This window comes from Salvelinus namaycush, chromosome 2 (assembly GCF_016432855.1).
Source record: "Salvelinus namaycush isolate Seneca chromosome 2, SaNama_1.0, whole genome shotgun sequence".
Taxonomy (NCBI): Eukaryota; Metazoa; Chordata; class Actinopteri; order Salmoniformes; family Salmonidae; genus Salvelinus; species Salvelinus namaycush.
Genome location: NC_052308.1, coordinates 41097298 through 41114039, shown reverse-complemented (window position 1 = coordinate 41114039; position 16742 = coordinate 41097298). Strand labels below are relative to the sequence as shown.

The 16742-nt window shown below is 46.4% G+C and overlaps 1 protein-coding gene across 11 annotated transcripts in view; it reads right to left on the bottom strand.

Moving 5' to 3' along the window:
• plekha6 (pleckstrin homology domain containing, family A member 6) overlaps nucleotides 1-16742 on the bottom strand; it is a 129448-nt gene that overhangs the window by 16572 nt on the left and 96134 nt on the right. For all 11 annotated transcript variants that reach the window (XM_039013126.1, XM_039013116.1, XM_039013056.1 and 8 more), the window contains 4 exons: nucleotides 13158-13257; nucleotides 12398-12504; nucleotides 11983-12138; nucleotides 11110-11265 (listed from right to left, as the gene is read on the bottom strand). In XM_039013126.1, coding sequence (XP_038869054.1) covers nucleotides 11110-11265; nucleotides 11983-12138; nucleotides 12398-12504; nucleotides 13158-13257 — 519 coding nt within the window. The remainder of the gene's footprint in view (nucleotides 1-11109; nucleotides 11266-11982; nucleotides 12139-12397; nucleotides 12505-13157; nucleotides 13258-16742) is intronic.

Here is a 16742-nt window from a genome sequence, read left to right as displayed (position 1 = left end):
GTCGCACTGCTTTACTTTATCTTGACCAGGTCGCTTTTGTAAATGAAATAAAAAATGTAAAAACTCTGCGGTCCAACTCATCCCAAACCATCAATTGGGTTGAGGTCGGGTGCTTGTGGAGGCCAGTTAATCTGATGCAGCACTCCATCACTCTCCTTCTTCGTCAAATAGCCCTTACACAGCCTGGAGGTGTGTTGGGTCATTGTCCTGTTGAAAAACAAATGATAGTCCCACAAGCGCAAACCAGATGGGATGGCATATCACTGCAGAACGCTGTGGTAGCCATGCTGGTTAAGTGTGCCTTGAATTCTAAAAGAATTACAGACAGTGTCACCAGCAAAGCACCCCCACACCATCACACCTCTTCCTCCATGCTTCAGGGTGGGGACTACACATACAAAGATCATCTGTTCACCTACTCTGCATCTCACAAAGACACAGCAGTTGGAACCAAAAATCGCTAACTTGGACTCATCAGATCAAAGGACAGATTTCCACCGGTCTAATGGCCATTGTTCGTGTTTCTTGGCCCAAGCTAGTCTCTTATTATTATTGGTGTCTTTTAGTAGTGGTTTCTTTGCAGCAATTCAACTATGAAGACCTGATTCACGCAGTGTCCACTCAACAGTTGATGTTCAGATGTGTCTGTTACTTGAATTCTGTGAAGCATTTATTGGGCTGCAATTTCTGAGTCTGGTAACGCCAATGAACTTATCCTCTGCAGCATAGGTAACTCTGGGTCTTCCTTTCCTGTGGCCAGTCCTCATGAGAGCCAGTTTCATTATAACGCTTGATGGTGTTTGTGACTGAACTTGAAGAAAGTCTTCTAGTTCCTCCCAAACCCGGATCCGGGAGCACCCCCACCAGTAAAAAAGCTGACTAGCATAGCCTAGCATAGCGTCACAAGTAAATACTAGCATCTAAATATCATTAAATCACAAGTCCAAGACACCAGATGAAAGATACACTTCTTGTGAATCCAGCAATCATTTCTGATTTTTAAAATGTTTTACAGGGAAGACACAATATGTAAATCTATTAGCTAACCACGTTAGCAAAAGACACCATTTTTTCTCTCCACCAGTAGCTATCACCAATTCGACCAAATAAAGATATTGATAGCCACTAACCAAGAAAAAACTTCATCAGATGACAGTCTGATAACATATTTATTGTATAGCATAGGTTTTGTTAGAAAAATGTGCATATTTCAGGTATAAATCATAGTTTACAATTGCACCCACCATCACAACTCGACTAGAATAAATACAGAGAGCAACGTGTATTCCCTAATTACTAATCATAAAACATTTTTTAAAAATACACAGCGTACAGTAATTGAAAGACACAGATCCTGTGAATCCAGACAATATTTCAGATTTTCTAAGTGTTTTACAGTGAAAACACAATAAATCGTTATATTAGCATACCACATGTGCAAACATTACCCCAGCATTGATTCAAGGCAAAAAGAGCGATAGCGTTATCACCACCAAAATATATTAATTTTTTCACTAACCTTCTCAGAATTCTTCCGATGACACTCCTGTAACATCATATTACAACATACATATAGAGTTTGTTCGAAAATGTGCATATTTAGCCACAAAAATCGTGGTTATACAATGAGAAAAGTAGCCAAACTGGCCAGAAAATGTCGGGCGCCATCTTGGAGAGTGACCTAGTCTAATCAATAAATAATCATAAACTTGACTAAAAAATACAGGGTGGACAGCAATTGAAAGACAAATTAGTTCTTAATGCAATCGCTGAATTACATTTTTAAAATTAACCTTACTGCGCAATACAGGGTGCGCCAAAGCGAAGCTACCCCAAAAAAAATGGCGGCTTATGCGTTTAACATTTTTCAACAGAACAACGATTTATCAGCATAAATAGTTCTTACTATTAGCAGAGCTTCCATCAGAATCTTGGGCAATGTGTCCTTTCTCCGGTCTAATCGTCTTTTGGTCGAAAGATGTCCTCTTGTCCTGTCGAAATGGCCACTAACGTTCGGCATGTACCGGAAAAGTGTCCAACTCTTGAAAGTGCGTCACAAAGAAATGCCAGAAAATCGCAATAAACTGATATAAATTGCTATAAGTCGGTTTAAATTAACTACCTTATGATGTCTTTAACACCTATAACGAGTAAAAACATGACCGGAGATATATTACTGGCTAAACCAAAGCTTGGAAGGAGGCCAGTCCGACGTCCATCGTGCGTCAAGCGCAGGGCAGAAAAGAAAGGTACTTCCGCACCTTGGTCTTATATAAAGTCCCAGATTGCGCAATCGACCCCATTCAAATTGTCACCACTTACTGACATCTAGAGGAAGGCGTAGGCAGTGTTTGTAGCCCCACAGCATTCACAGGGACTTATAAACTGACCTGGGAACAGAGGCCAAGATTTCTGAAATCTCACTCCCTGGCAGGAAAAGTGCTGTAGAATGAGTTCTGTTTCACTCAGAGACATAATTCAAACGGTTTTAGAAACTAGGGAGTGTTTTCTATCCAATAATAATAATAATATGCATATTGTACGAGCAAGAATTGAGTACTAGGCAGTTTAATTTGGAGACCAATTTTCACTAAGTCGAAACAGCACCCCCTATATTCTCAAGAGGTTAAAAGTTCTTGAAATGTTCCGGTTTGACTGAGCTTCGTGTCTTAAAGTAATGATGGATTGTCATTTCTCTTTGCTTATTTGAGCTGTTCTTGCCATAATATGGACTTGGTCTTTTACCAAATTGGCATATTTTCTGTATACCACCCCTAACTTGTCACAACACAACTGATTGGCTCAAATGCATTAAGAAGGAAAGAAATTCCACAAATTAACTTTTAACAAGGCACACCTCTTACAATTTTCATATGTGAGTTCCACACATCTTTAAATGCATGTTTTATGCATGTGATGTCAGAATGCACTCACTCACTGTTCCAAAATGTGATTGTTACGCAACAGGACAGTTAACACGAGCTGCCTTTAATTATCTATAGGGTATGTTTCAACTTGTCAATTTCAAATTATTTTCGAACAAGTTGTATTTTCTAATAACAATCTGAATTGAGGTGTGTTCCGCCTCCTCATTAATTCACATGGAATTATCTCATTTCAGAGTTGCAGACAATTTATGTTTGAGGCTTTACTGAGCCGGTCAAATTTCTCTCTTCGAGGAGAGCCCTCGCACTTCACCAGCAGTCTTGCTGGCGCTCGCATTGCCTGCCTTGTTGTTTTCCTTACACACAATAACTTTGGACATCCTATCAAAGTAAGTGCCTTATTTTCCATATATCGTGTTGTCGCATCTACTGTAGCATACAGTATGTATGTGTGTATGGAGCGTAATGTATTTACAATTTTATTCACATGTTTCCAAGTACTGATGACAAATAATGCATTCCGATTATTGCATAGATTGTAATGGACACCTATGGTGTATGTAAAATACTTTTTTGAAGGTGGTACTGATTGTAATTAGCTAATGCTAAGCTATTTGCCAGCTAGGTGTGGCACCATGTTTGTTGACATTAAACAATGCCTTCTGGGTGTCACGTAAATGTCTGTCAGACCAAAGATGTTATAATGAGGGGAACGAATGGTTCACTCATCTTTTGGGTAAACTTACGGAACTGAATGAAGGGAAGTGAATGATCATAGACGACACACCCCCTTCAACAAGCATACTGCAAACAGACGAAACTCATCTTGTCTTCTCTTATTATCTTTGGTTGACGCGAAAAACAAACATGGCGGTGCACACAAACTACCCATCATCGGATTACTTTTCGATTTCTAGAAAGCATTTTACTCAATTATTTCAATCAATGTTGAGCTCACCTGTGATGTGATTCATTGTGAATAGTAATTGCTGTTATCTAATTTATATTGTTGTTTCTGTCAGCCGAGAGTTATCTAAATATGACCGCTTGTGTAACGTCAATATTTCTGTCACGGTTCATGTATCCACTGCCTCCCTCTCTCCCTCTCTCTCTCTCTCTCTCCCTCTCTCTCTCTCTCTCTCTCTCTTTCTCTCTCTCTCTCTCTCTCTCTCTCCCGTGTTTGTGTGGGCGTGGTTCCCAATCTCGGCCTGATTGTCTGCGCCAGCTGGAATCACTTATCTTCCCTTTATATGTTCTGTAACCAGTGTTTCTTGTTGTCAGATCATTGTTACTTCCCTGAGGTTGTGTCGTGTGTCTGGGCTATTTCTCTCGCCGCCCTTGTGTGGATTATCTTCTGTGCTTCTTCCTACCCATCCGGACACATTCTCCTGGATTTCTCAGCACGCTATCTGCGGTATATGCGCCGTAGTCCCTGGGTCGGATTCCGTCTGAGTACAGTCTGTCTGTCCTGTTGCTGCTGTAAACTGTATTCATTAAACCATCGTTGCTTGCATCTTGCATCCGCCTCTGTATTGTTACAGAATGATCTGACCCTCACCATGGATGCAGCGAGTTCAACGAGTCTGACCGAATTCATTTCCCGCAGTATCACGAGAATGGATCAACAAGAGGAGAACATCTCCAGCACAGGTCGGGCAGTACAAGCCATTGTGACGCAGGTATCCCAGCTGACCCAACAATTACAACATCTGAGGGGTCTCGCTGCGCCACCTACACCGGCAGTTCAACCCGCCCCGCCAGAGCCGGATTCCCAGCTAGAGCCACGGCTACCGACACCAGAGGGTTATTCAGGTGATCCTGACTATTGCAGAGCTTTTCTTACGAGATGTTCCATGCATTTCTCGTTGCAGCCACGGACCTTCAACCGTGAACAGTCTAAGGTAGCATTCGTACTCACACTGCTATCAGGCAAAGCGGCTCTTTGGGGAACGGCGGTGTGGGCGAACCAGGACCCATGCTGCACCTCTTTCCAGACACTCTCCGAGGAGATGAGAAGGGTTTTCGATCGGGCCGTGGCGGGTAGGGAGGCGGCCAGACTACTCGCTGACCTTCGCCAAGGAGACCGTTCAGTATCGGAATACTCCATCCAATTCCGCACTCTGGCCGCAGAGTGTCAGTGGAACGAGGAGGCGCAGTGGGACATGTTCCTGCATGGGCTGGAGGACCGGATCCAGAAGGAGATTTATGTTCTGGACCTTCCCAGGAGTTTAAATGGACTAGTGGAACTAGCCTTGAGGGTCGACGCTCGTCTGAGTCGTATTGGCCGCCGAGCATGCCCTAACAGACCGTATAACGACACGGAGGGCTGGCATGCCAGCGGCGGGAACACGGCCAGTTCAGCCTCCGCTCACGAACCCATGCAGCTGGGGAGAGCTCGCCTCTCCCGGGAAGAGAGGGAGAGGCGGAGATCCCAAGGACTCTGTCTCTACTGTGGTAGAGCGGGCCACTTTATCCACTCCTGCCCGGTAAAAGATCAGGCCCGGTAGTAAGTATGAGGCTACTATCGGGTGGTGTCATCACAGAGAAGACCTCATCATCTACTCTCCTCCCGGTAAGACTAAGATGGGCCAACCACACGCACGACACCCAAGCCTTACTGGACTCAGGAGCAGAGGGTAATTTTATGGACTTCAAGCTCGCTCACAAACTCCAGATTCCTATCACCTCACTCACGCACAAGATATCCGTCAACGCTCTCAATGGTCAAGAACTCCCCAACATTTCTCACACCACTGAAACTATCACACTCATCACTTCTGGCAATCACACTGAGACACTATCATTTCTACTCATGAACTCACCCCTTGCACCAGTAGTTCTCGGCCACCCTTGGCTCACCCAACACAACCCCAGAGTTGACTGGGGTCATAACTCTATATCCATGTGGAGTAACAAGTGTCTTGAGTCCTGTTTAGTGTCTGCTTGTTCATCTGTGTCTGATTCTGTGTTTCTAGAGGAGGCAGTGGATTTGTCTAACGTGCCCGTTGAATACCTCGACCTGAAGGAGGTGTTCAGCAAGTCCCGTGCTGCTTCTCTTCCTCCGCATCGTCCCTATGACTGTGCAATAGAATTATTGCCAGGTGAGTCTCCGCCTAAAGGCAAGTTATATTCACTCTCTGTTCCTGAGAGGGAGGCTATGGAGAGATACATCTCTGATTCTCTGGCCTCTGGATTCATTCGTCCTTCCTCTTCTCCAGCGGGGGCGGGGTTCTTCTTTGTGGGGAAGAAGGACGGATCTCTGCGTCCTTGCATTGATTACCGTGGGTTGAATAACATCACAGTGAAGAATACCTATCCCTTACCGTTGATGTCCTCAGCCTTTGAAAGGTTACAGGGAGCATCCGTGTTCACTAAGTTGGATTTACGTAATGCATATCATTTGGTTCGCATAAGGAGGGGGGATGAATGGAAGACCGCGTTTAACACCCCCAGAGGGCACTTCGAATATTTGGTCATGCCTTTTGGGCTATCCAACTCCCCAGCGGTTTTCCAGGCACTCGTCAATGACGTGCTGAGAGATATGATTGATCAGTTCATATATGTTTACCTGGATGACATACTGATTTTTTCTTCTTCTCTCCAGGAACACGTTCAGCACGTCAGACGAGTGCTTCAGAGGTTGTTGGAGAATGGACTTTTTGTCAAGGCGGAGAAATGCATTTTTCATGCACAATCCGTTCCATTCCTAGGTTACATCGTCTCGACTGAAGGTATTCACATGGATCCTGACAAGGTTAAGGCTGTGGTGGATTGGCCCAGCCCAGATTCCCGTAAGGCCCTACAGAGGTTTCTGGGATTCGCCAATTTCTACCGGCGTTTCGTTCGCAACTTTAGCCAGATAGTCGCTTCTCTTACCGCCTTAACCTCCCCCAGAGTGACGTTCAGGTGGTCCGATACAGCCGAGGCTGCATTCGCCAAACTCAAGAGCCGCTTTGTTTCGGCCCCCATCCTCATAGCTCCCGATCCCTCGCGTCAGTTCGTGGTGGAGGTGGACGCTTCAGAGGTGGGGGTAGGTGCGGTACTTTCCCAACGTTCCTCTTCTGACGACAAGATGCACCCTTGCGCGTTCCTGTCCCATCGGTTATCACCTGCGGAACGCAACTACGACATTGGCAACAGAGAGTTGTTGGCAGTGAAGTTAGCACTGGAGGAGTGGCGCCATTGGTTAGAGGGTTCGGGGGTACCTTTTATAGTTTGGACCGATCACAAGAATTTGGAATATATCAGAACCGCCAAGCGACTCAACTCCAGGCAGGCGCGGTGGGCACTCTTTTTCGGACGTTTTGACTTCTCTCTCTCGTATCGCCCGGGTTCCAAGAATGTCAAACCCGATTCCCTTTCTCGCATTTTTGACCATTCCGAACGCCCATCCACTCCCGAGTGCATCCTACCCGGGACCCTAGTGGTCTCCACACTCACATGGGAGGTTGAATCGAGGGTCAAGACGGCCTTAGAAGGGGTAAAGCCTCCGCCCGGTTGCCCGCCTAATCGGTTGTTTGTGCCGGAGGGGTGTCGGTCCGATGTTATTCGGTGGGGGCATTGCTCCAACGTAGCGTGTCATCCAGGAGTCAGCCGCACTAGCTTTTTGGTTAAGCAACGCTTTTGGTGGCCACTGATGGCTCGTGACATTCACAGTTTTGTCTTGGCTTGCTCGGTTTGTGCCACTGGGAAGACTTCTAATCGACCTCCAGATGGGTTACTCCAACCGCTGTCGGTCCCTTCGAGACCCTGGTCCCACATCGCGCTAGATTTTGTTACCGCCCTCCCGCCCTCCCAGGGCAAGACGGTTGTTTTGACCGTGGTGGACCGGTTCTCGAAGGCGGCTCATTTTATTCCCTTGCCTAAATTACCATCTGCCAAGGAGACAGCGGTAACTGTCGTGGATCACGTCTTTCGCTTACATGGCCTGCCTATGGACGTAGTTTCTGACAGGGGGCCCCAATTTGTGTCCAAGTTTTGGCAAGAGTTTTGTAGGTTACTGGGAGCGAGTGTCAGTCTGTCTTCAGGGTTTCATCCCCAGAGCAACGGTCAAGCGGAGAGGGCCAACCAAGATTTGGAGAGAGTGTTGCGATGTTTGGTTTCTAAGAATCCCTCTTCCTGGAGTCAACAACTCTCTATGGTTGAGTACGCTCACAATTCGTTGCCAGTAGCAGCCACGGGTCTCTCTCCGTTTGAGTGTAGTTTAGGTTACCAGCCACCTATCTTTCCCAGTACGGAGTCCGAGGTCACTGTTCCCTCCGCTCACGCTTTCATCCAGAGGTGCCGTCACGCATGGAGCAGAGCCCGTGAGACTCTTCTCCGGGTGGGGGCGCGCACCAAGGCTAAGGCCGATCGCCGCCGGTCGAAGCCTCCGGTATACGTCGTTGGCCAAGGAGTGTGGCTTTCTACTAAGAACATTCCACTCAGATCCGTTTCGAACAAGCTTGCCCCCAAATTTATCGGCCCGTTCAAAGTCACCAGGATCATTAGTCCGGTGGCGGTCCGGCTCAAGCTTCCTCCGGCGTATAGGAGAATTCATCCTACATTTCATGTGTCTAAAATAAAACCTGTGTTTCAGGCACGCATTAACCCGCCGGTCCCGGTTCCCCCGCCGCCACGACTTGTTGATGGGGAACCCACCTTTTCGGTCAATCGTATTTTGGACTCTAGAAGGAGGGGACGCGGCATCCAGTACCTGGTGGACTGGGAGGGTTACGGTCCGGAGGAGAGAAGTTGGGTACCTGCTAGGGACATTCTGGATCACTCCCTTATCGATGATTTCAATCGACAGGTAGATTCGCCTGGGAACGCCAAGAGGCGTTCCTAGGGGGGGGGGGTATTGTCACGGTTCATGTATCCACTGCCTCTCTCTCTCTCTCTCTCTCTCTTTCTCTCTCTCTCTCTCTCTCTCTCTCTCTCTCTCTCTCTCTCTCTCTCTCTCTCTCTCCCGTGTTTGTGTGGGCGTGGTTCCCAATCTCGGCCTGATTGTCTGCGCCAGCTGGAATCACTTATCTTCCCTTTATATGTTCTGTAACCAGTGTTTCTTGTTGTCAGATCATTGTTACTTCCCTGAGGTTGTGTCGTGTGTCTGGGCTATTTCTCTCACCGCCCTTGTGTGGATTATCTTCTGTGCTTCTTCCTACCCATCCGGACACATTCCCCTGGATTTCTCAGCACGCTATCTGCGGTATATGCGCCGTAGTCCCTGGGTCGGATTCCGTCTGAGTACAGTCTGTCTGTCCTGTTGCTGCTGTAAACTGTATTCATTAAACCATCGTTGCTTGCATCTTGCATCCGCCTCTGTATTGTTACAATTTCCTCAGTTAGCGCTAGGACTAATGTAGCTTACATTTTCCGGTTTGAATGATTGTGTATGATGTTGCTACTTCTGTGAATGTCTGAATATTGCATCCAAAAATCAACTCGTCACATTAAGGACATAACTTTGTAAGGACTGTGTTTGTGCAAAATGTTTCTGTGAAAATACTGTGTGGCTAGCTCAAATGCTGCCTGTTGCATCAATCGAAACTGGATGTTCTAAATAAGCATTCTTATCAAACCGGTTTGAGCATACACTCCAGGGACCACTGTAGAATGATCTCACCCATTTGTTGGTACGTGTGAAAAGGTGAATTGAAATGCATTCCAGGTGTTTACCTCATGAAGCTGGTTGAGAGGATACCAAGAGTGTGCAAAGCTGTTATCAAGGAAAAGAGCGGCCACTTTGAAGAATCTCAAATAAAAAATTGTAAAAATAAAGAAAAACCCTGGAATGAGTAGGTGTGTCCAAACTTTTGACCAGTATTGTGTGTTATTATTTTTACAAGAGAAAATTAAAGTTCCTAATATGTCAACTGTACGGACTTTATCATTGGCATTAAACAAGATAAAAAAATATTACATAGCCTCCCGAGTGGCGCAGCGGTCTAAGGCACTGCATCGCAGCAAACCTGGGTTTGCTTCAAGGCTTGATTGATTTCCTCCGACACATTGGTGCGGGTGGCTTCTGAGTTAAGTGGGAAGGTGTTAAGAAGCGCGGTTAGGCGGGTCATGTTTCGGAGGACATATGACTCAACCTTTGCCTCTCCAAAGCCCGTTGGGGAGTTGCAGCGATGAGACAAGATCGTAATTGGATATCACGAAAATGGGGATTTTTTATTTTTATTTTTTTACATTATACAACAGAACACTTAAATTGGAATGGCACTCTCAGTAATGGTTGCACAAAAATAAAGTGTCACTGTCACGGATCCCTCCGGTACTCTTGCTCATTCCGTGCACCAGTTTCGGAGGTCTACGTCACCGGCCTCTAGGCACTGAACTGTGTCATTACGCACACCTGGTTCATATTCCTCACTGATTGTATTTGTATAAATGTGACCTTTGTTTTATCATTGGGCTGTCGATTATTGTTTCCATGTCCGTTGTGCCTGTGAGTACCTGTGCTGTGTTGTTTTGGCTTTTGTGCCATGCAAATTGTGCATATATGATTACAGGTCTCGTCCTGTGGTGTATCATTGTGCTCTTGTGTTTTCGGTTCTCGTCCCATGTATGTATTCGAGGTACTCCGCGCACTGTTGTTTGGGTTTCAACCCTGTGTTTTGTATACGTGTTTGTTTGGTCTTTGTCCCCATGCATGGCACAATGTAATTTGGGGCAATAAAAACCCATATTACCCATTCCTGCGCCTGTCGCCCAATCCTTCACACAACGTTACAGTCACCTTGGAACTATAAGGTTCTAGCTGAAAAAAAGACTGAGACAATTGGCTTTAAAATTACAAACTCTGATTGGTTTGAATGGTGTCAGCAATTTTTATCTTGATTCATTTTTTAACTAAACAACATGAATTGGGGTATTTGCAAACCATGTCCCTAAATATTCAAATTATCCCCCACCTCTACATTATTAAGTAGTGGGCTAGCCCGTGCTGGGCTTGGTGTGGGCTAGCCCGTGCTGGGCTTGGTGTGGGCTAGCCCGGGCTGGGCTTGGTGTGGGCTAGCCTGTGCTAGGTTTGGTGTGGGCTAGCCAATTCTGGGCTAGACCGTGTTGGGCTGGTGCGTGCTTGGTGAGTACTTTGTGTGGGCTAACCCCTGCCCACCTTCCCCACCAAATACACACATGGGGCCAATGGGGTCATATTTGCTGGGATATCATTTCACGACTGGATCATAGTCACATAAGGATTTTTTCACACTGTTTTGGTTTCCAGAGTGTGTCTCACCTCTTTGCTGATGTCCAGGTCGTAGTAGTCAGGTTCCATCTGTAACCGTCTGAGGCGAGCAATCTCCTCCCGGGGTGATTCCTGCAAACCCCCGCCCCGTACTGCAGCCTCCAGGTCCTTGATGTCCACCTCATGGGCTGTTAGCCTCCGCTTCACCTGGACACGCGCAGAGATAAACATTTAGGAAAGAGACTGGGAGGCCGTACCAAAGGCTCAGCCAATCATCATGGCAGGAGAGACAGCCAAGGGGCCAGAACTAGAGGTCTTCATAGGTCCACCCAAACCCAAATACCCGAGATCCGACCCGGGACACGAGCAGGTCGGGGTCCAAAATTCTAACTTTTCCTCTGGTCTGGATCGGATCCTGTTGGATTTTCATCGGGTTTCGGGTCTATGCAACTACAGCTGATAGACCCGTGTGGAACTGAATGTACCTGACCACAGCTCGGCATGGCCTATTGCATATTTATTTTACACTAATAAGGTGAATTTATTGTCATTTAGAAGGCCTAGCCAACATATAAAAACCTATTCATAAATCAGAAGAGCAAATTGGCTGAAAAACATATTTTTTTTGTCACTCAGGTCTAGGTCTGGTTGTCGTCGGGTCCATTCAGGTCCAGGTTTGATGGTTCTCGGGTCCGTTCGGGTCCAGATCCCCCTTAAAAAAAATACCGGGTCCGTTCAGGTCCGGGTCTGAATTGTCCTCAGGTCTGTCCGTGGCCGGGTCCAACTTTTTAGACCCGAGAATACCTCTAGCCAGAACAATATATTGGATCCTACTCAAGTTACATTTCAACGTGCAGTACATATTCTTGGTGGCTGGCTATCAATGTATACAGTATGTATATGTAAATAGTTATGAGAGCCTACCACTCTGTAGTTGTTGCCTGCCTGGCTACCCAGGTTCAGGCTGCGTCTCTTGTCCCTGACAGAGCTGCTCTGGTTCCTACGGATACGCTCGTTCTGCTCCTCAATGCTCATCTTGGACTTCACCTCAGCAGGGAACACTGCACTCTTCGGGCGCTCCTGTGACGCAGGAATGACATGGAAATTATGATGGAGGGAATGACAATGGAATATAACATCAAATGTCATGATCTTTAAAGGATCAATTTGATTGCACCCTTCAATACACCAGACGTAGGCCCACAACATAAAGCCAACATCAATCGGTAAAATATCATAATATAGTTACAATACATCATGTCTATTGATCATATCATATCATCCACATAGCATGTAAGCTTCCTGAGTTCCATAATGCCCTCTCCGGCATGCTGCCTACCCTGGAGATTCCATTGGGCACCTTTCCGTTGCGTCGGGTGATTCCATGGTCGTAGGAGTGGCCCTGGTCCTCCATGGGAGACTTAGTTCTGGGAGGAACAATCCCCACTGGTCAGGGGACAGACAAACAGCATGTCAGAGGATGACATTGTGCATCCCAAATGGCACCCTATTTCCTATATAGTCTCTGGTCAAAAGTAGTGCGCTATGTAGGGAATAGGATGACATTTGGGACACATCCACACAGAGGATGAGTCATGGGGGCTACAATCCAATCTATTATTCTGTAAACAATTGGCTTTTATAAGTTACAGCTAGTCATGAGGACCGTATTAGTAATCTAATTGTATTTTTGTGCTAGCAGTAATATATACTTGATTATGATGTTATTTAATCTTCTATTAGATTTGGTTTGACATTTGAAGTGGATTTCATTCCGAGTCTGTGGGGAGCCTTCTAGTTTTTATGTTTAGCATTATCGAACAGTTGGGGATTAGATCAGAAACGCATTTGCGAAAGAAGTCATATGTAATATTAATAAAAAAATTCACAGTAGCTCCAGTACAGGTTTAGTGAACTGAGATAGAACTCCCCTTGTTGTCGCCATAGAGATTGTATAACTCTGCTAGTTTAAATGCAAGGTAGTATTACACGTTTACCCACAAAGGCCACAAGCAGTAGACTACAATGTGTGAATCATTGCTGCCTATGCAGACTGACAAACCAGAACTTCCTTACTCAGGCTCCATTGCTTCCTGTACCTTTATTCATGTTGGCCTGTCGATCCTGATCCAGCTCCTGAGCTTCGTTGCTATTGGTCCGTTCTCCCGGCGACACATCCTGTCGGTAACCATACTTTTGCTGCAACACAGAACACGAGGAGGAGCTAATGAATCATCACCCGATCAAAAGTAAGAGCTTTACACACCAGGAGAGTGTTGGAACTGTTCAGGCAATAGCATCATACCCAGCTACGCAGGTAGCCATTAGCCATATGGTTACACAAACACAGAATGCATTACATAATATGCATTAGTGTGGACAGCAATGATGGGGTTATTGACAGATATAGTGGCAGATTCCAGAGCTCAATGGTTGGAAATAGATCCGGCATAAGCGGAAGCGTACGGTCTACACACTACAGCACAGACACACCACTAGCACAGGGACTAGCACAGTCACATTACTACCACATCACTACACCAACTGACACACAGACAACATGGTAAAGAAACCACAACCTTAGCGTTCCTATGGGAACCTGCAACTCGCCCTTAGCTTAGCCGTAGCATTCAGAAGCACCCAGTACACTAGATTGAATTGTTAGATTATATTTAAAACACTGCATTGTGTTTTCATTTTTGTTTGATATTGTTGCTTTAGAACTTGTTTGATTAATTACTGGTCTACTGACGAATATATTGTTGGCCACACAGGAACCAATTGTGCTGTTAAATGTATGAAGAGTTTGCAGTATCAACCATAGAAAGTGATTGATTGACAGCTGTTGTCCAATGTGTAAGAGCATACTAAGGTGAGACCAGTGTCACTGAGGAGAATAATCATTTCTAGTGCTGGTGCTTTTGGAGAGCGGATACAGGCCGAGATGGAGAGCGAGAGAAAGAAGGAAGAGATGGTGGAATAAGAGCCATGAGTAGTGAAGCACTAGAACAGACGGAGAGGTGTGAGAGTGTATGGTGGAGGGATTGGGTGATGAAGAATGAAAAAGCTTTAGGAGTTCGGGAGCGTTTTGGGGAAGACAGTGATGGCTTCAAGGACAGGTAACAACTGCGCTTGAGGTAGAAGTTGCCTTAACCACAGATCTAGGATCAGTTTATTCTACAGCGTATCCTTACTTTACCCAGTAGGGGTATGAAAATAAATCTGTCCCTGAATCAGTGGTTATGGACATATACCTGCTTGGGGGCGTGGCCAGGGGGCGTGGCCAGGGGGCATGGCAGGGATGGTAACTCCCTCCCACCCTCCCGTCACCAAATACCTTTCTGCCGTGGGACTCTTCGTCGTCAAGGTAACCTTCCTCCAGGCCCAGGCTGCGTGGCCAAGCGGAGCTGTCGAATGGCAGAGGGGGGATGGAGGGGGGCAATTCCAGGGGGCAGTAGGATTTGGGAAGTGGTGGCCGTGGCGGGCCAATGTCCTACAGCCACGAGAAGGAGGGAAGGAGAAGGAGAGGAAGAGAGGGAAGGAAGGAAGGAAGGATGGAGGAGGAAGGGAGGAGGAGGAAGAGAGAGCGCTGTGCATCAGGAGGAGTGACAAAAGCCAGGCAGAGTGCAGAGCAGAGAGGATCATGGGACGATTTGAGGAATGGAGCCCCGACCCCAAGAACTTCAGGGGTGAAGGGTCACAGGTATCCAATGAGATGCCTGGACTGAGAGCTAGCGTGAATGCACACACTGATGCATTCTAATCATATTAGTAGTACTGATACAGACCACTGATTGCTGCTGAATTGGAAAAACAAAGATAGAAAGTAGCACCAGCATTTTCGACAGACACTGTAAACAGTTACAGTCATTACGCAACACAGATGACACGTAGGATTATATGATTCACAAAATCAACTGCTGTTGTCTGCTCTTTCCGCACTATAACTTACATTTCAGCGGCATTATGAACTCCATTCCCGACAGAGAGAAAGAGAGAGTTGGCTGAGAGCCAGAGGAAGGCAGAGCACTACAGGCTTCAGGGTTTTATACTAAAACAGGAGGATCCGTCCCCAGTGCCTCAGTATCGTCTGAACTACATCCCTCACTTTTAATCAATCAGCTGACATGGACCTGGGAAACCCGCCGAGGGGATTTCTTGGCCTATCATATTCCTTGTTATCAATTAATGAATCTATTGATTGATTAAGCACCATAGAGGAAAGAAGACCAGCAGACACTTTGACCCTGAAGGACTGGAGTTGGGAGGGGGAGCCCCAGCGGAGCTATACGAAGCTAAACTTTTGTAAGCTGTTACTACATTATGCTGTACATCAGGACTATATCACACGGCCATCCAACCACAGATACGATGGATGAAAACACAACTCCCTGATTGGTCAGAGGTGCGGAACTGAACGGACGGTCTGCCTGGCACTTTGTGTATCCCACAGACCTACACCACTGAGTGCCATGTTCTACATAGTGAGTGACGCGGTGAAGAAACAGGAGAACATTTCCACATTGCCACATTTCCGCTCCACCTCCCAATTATGTTTGTATAAATAATGTGTGTCTGTGTAGTTGGCCGGGGATTACGCAGAACACTTGAAATAACCTGTCATCCTAACTTCCTCTAACTGAATCATAGCAAAGTGGATCAGGAGAGATGTGAAGGCTCTCTGTTGCCTGGTGGACACACATGCAGGCAGTCTGGCTGTCCTAACCAGGTCATGCTCTTTAGATTTGAGATGAAAGGAAAATGTGTACGTGCGCCCTGGTCAATAACAGCGCTGCACGAACTTCAGAGCGAGTTTTTTTTCCCGGCAGTGAAAGAAGTCATTGATGTTGAAATGGCACTTTATAGAATGATTTAACTATGTGTTATGCAGGTTGCAAACTCCTGACTTTCCTTTTTCCTGGGAATGTCCTTCAGTGAGGATTCCCTGAGCCTGCTGGACACGGAACTTTAACTTTATTAATTAACTGACTAGGACCATTAGTCACCTTCAGCCTCAACTTTTCCCCAGAAAGCATAACACATTCTGTTTCAAACCCCCAGCTTTGCTTTTTACTATTGGCAATACACAGTAATTTAAGCTGCATCATCATAACATAGTACAACATCACATTATAACTGTTGTTGTGTCAAGTCTGTCTGGTGTGGGCTACAACTGCTGCAGTTGTGGCACCGTACAGTCCGCCAGGTCTATAGATGGGTCTTCCTGTACACTCTGACCTAAGGCCTGTTGTTTGGATGGGTGTGTGGTGGTATCGGGGTGTGGGGTGTAGGGTAAGCACCGTCGCTAACATCTAGCTGGTTGTTGGGGAAGGTGAGTGGGCGAGTGCGGGTACCTGAGCGGGATCGTCCTAGGGATTGTTCTCGGGACTGAGTGGCTAAGCAGAGTACCCGGTACTGTGTTTCAGTACTGAGAACTCTGGACCTGGGGTGAGGTGGTAGGGAGTGTTTATGTGGATCTGGAGTATGGCTACAGGCTAGTTGGCTAACCAGACAGGAGTTTTGGCGGGAAGACGAGTACTGGGTCTCAGGGACAGTCAGGTGGGTGCGCTGAGGTGGATATCTGAGGAAGGCAGGGTAGCTAGCTCGGTAGGAAGGTGGGTCTGGGAGAACATCTTTCCTGTAGCCAATGGCTTGCTGTTTCGGCTGAGGGGAAAGCTCATTGG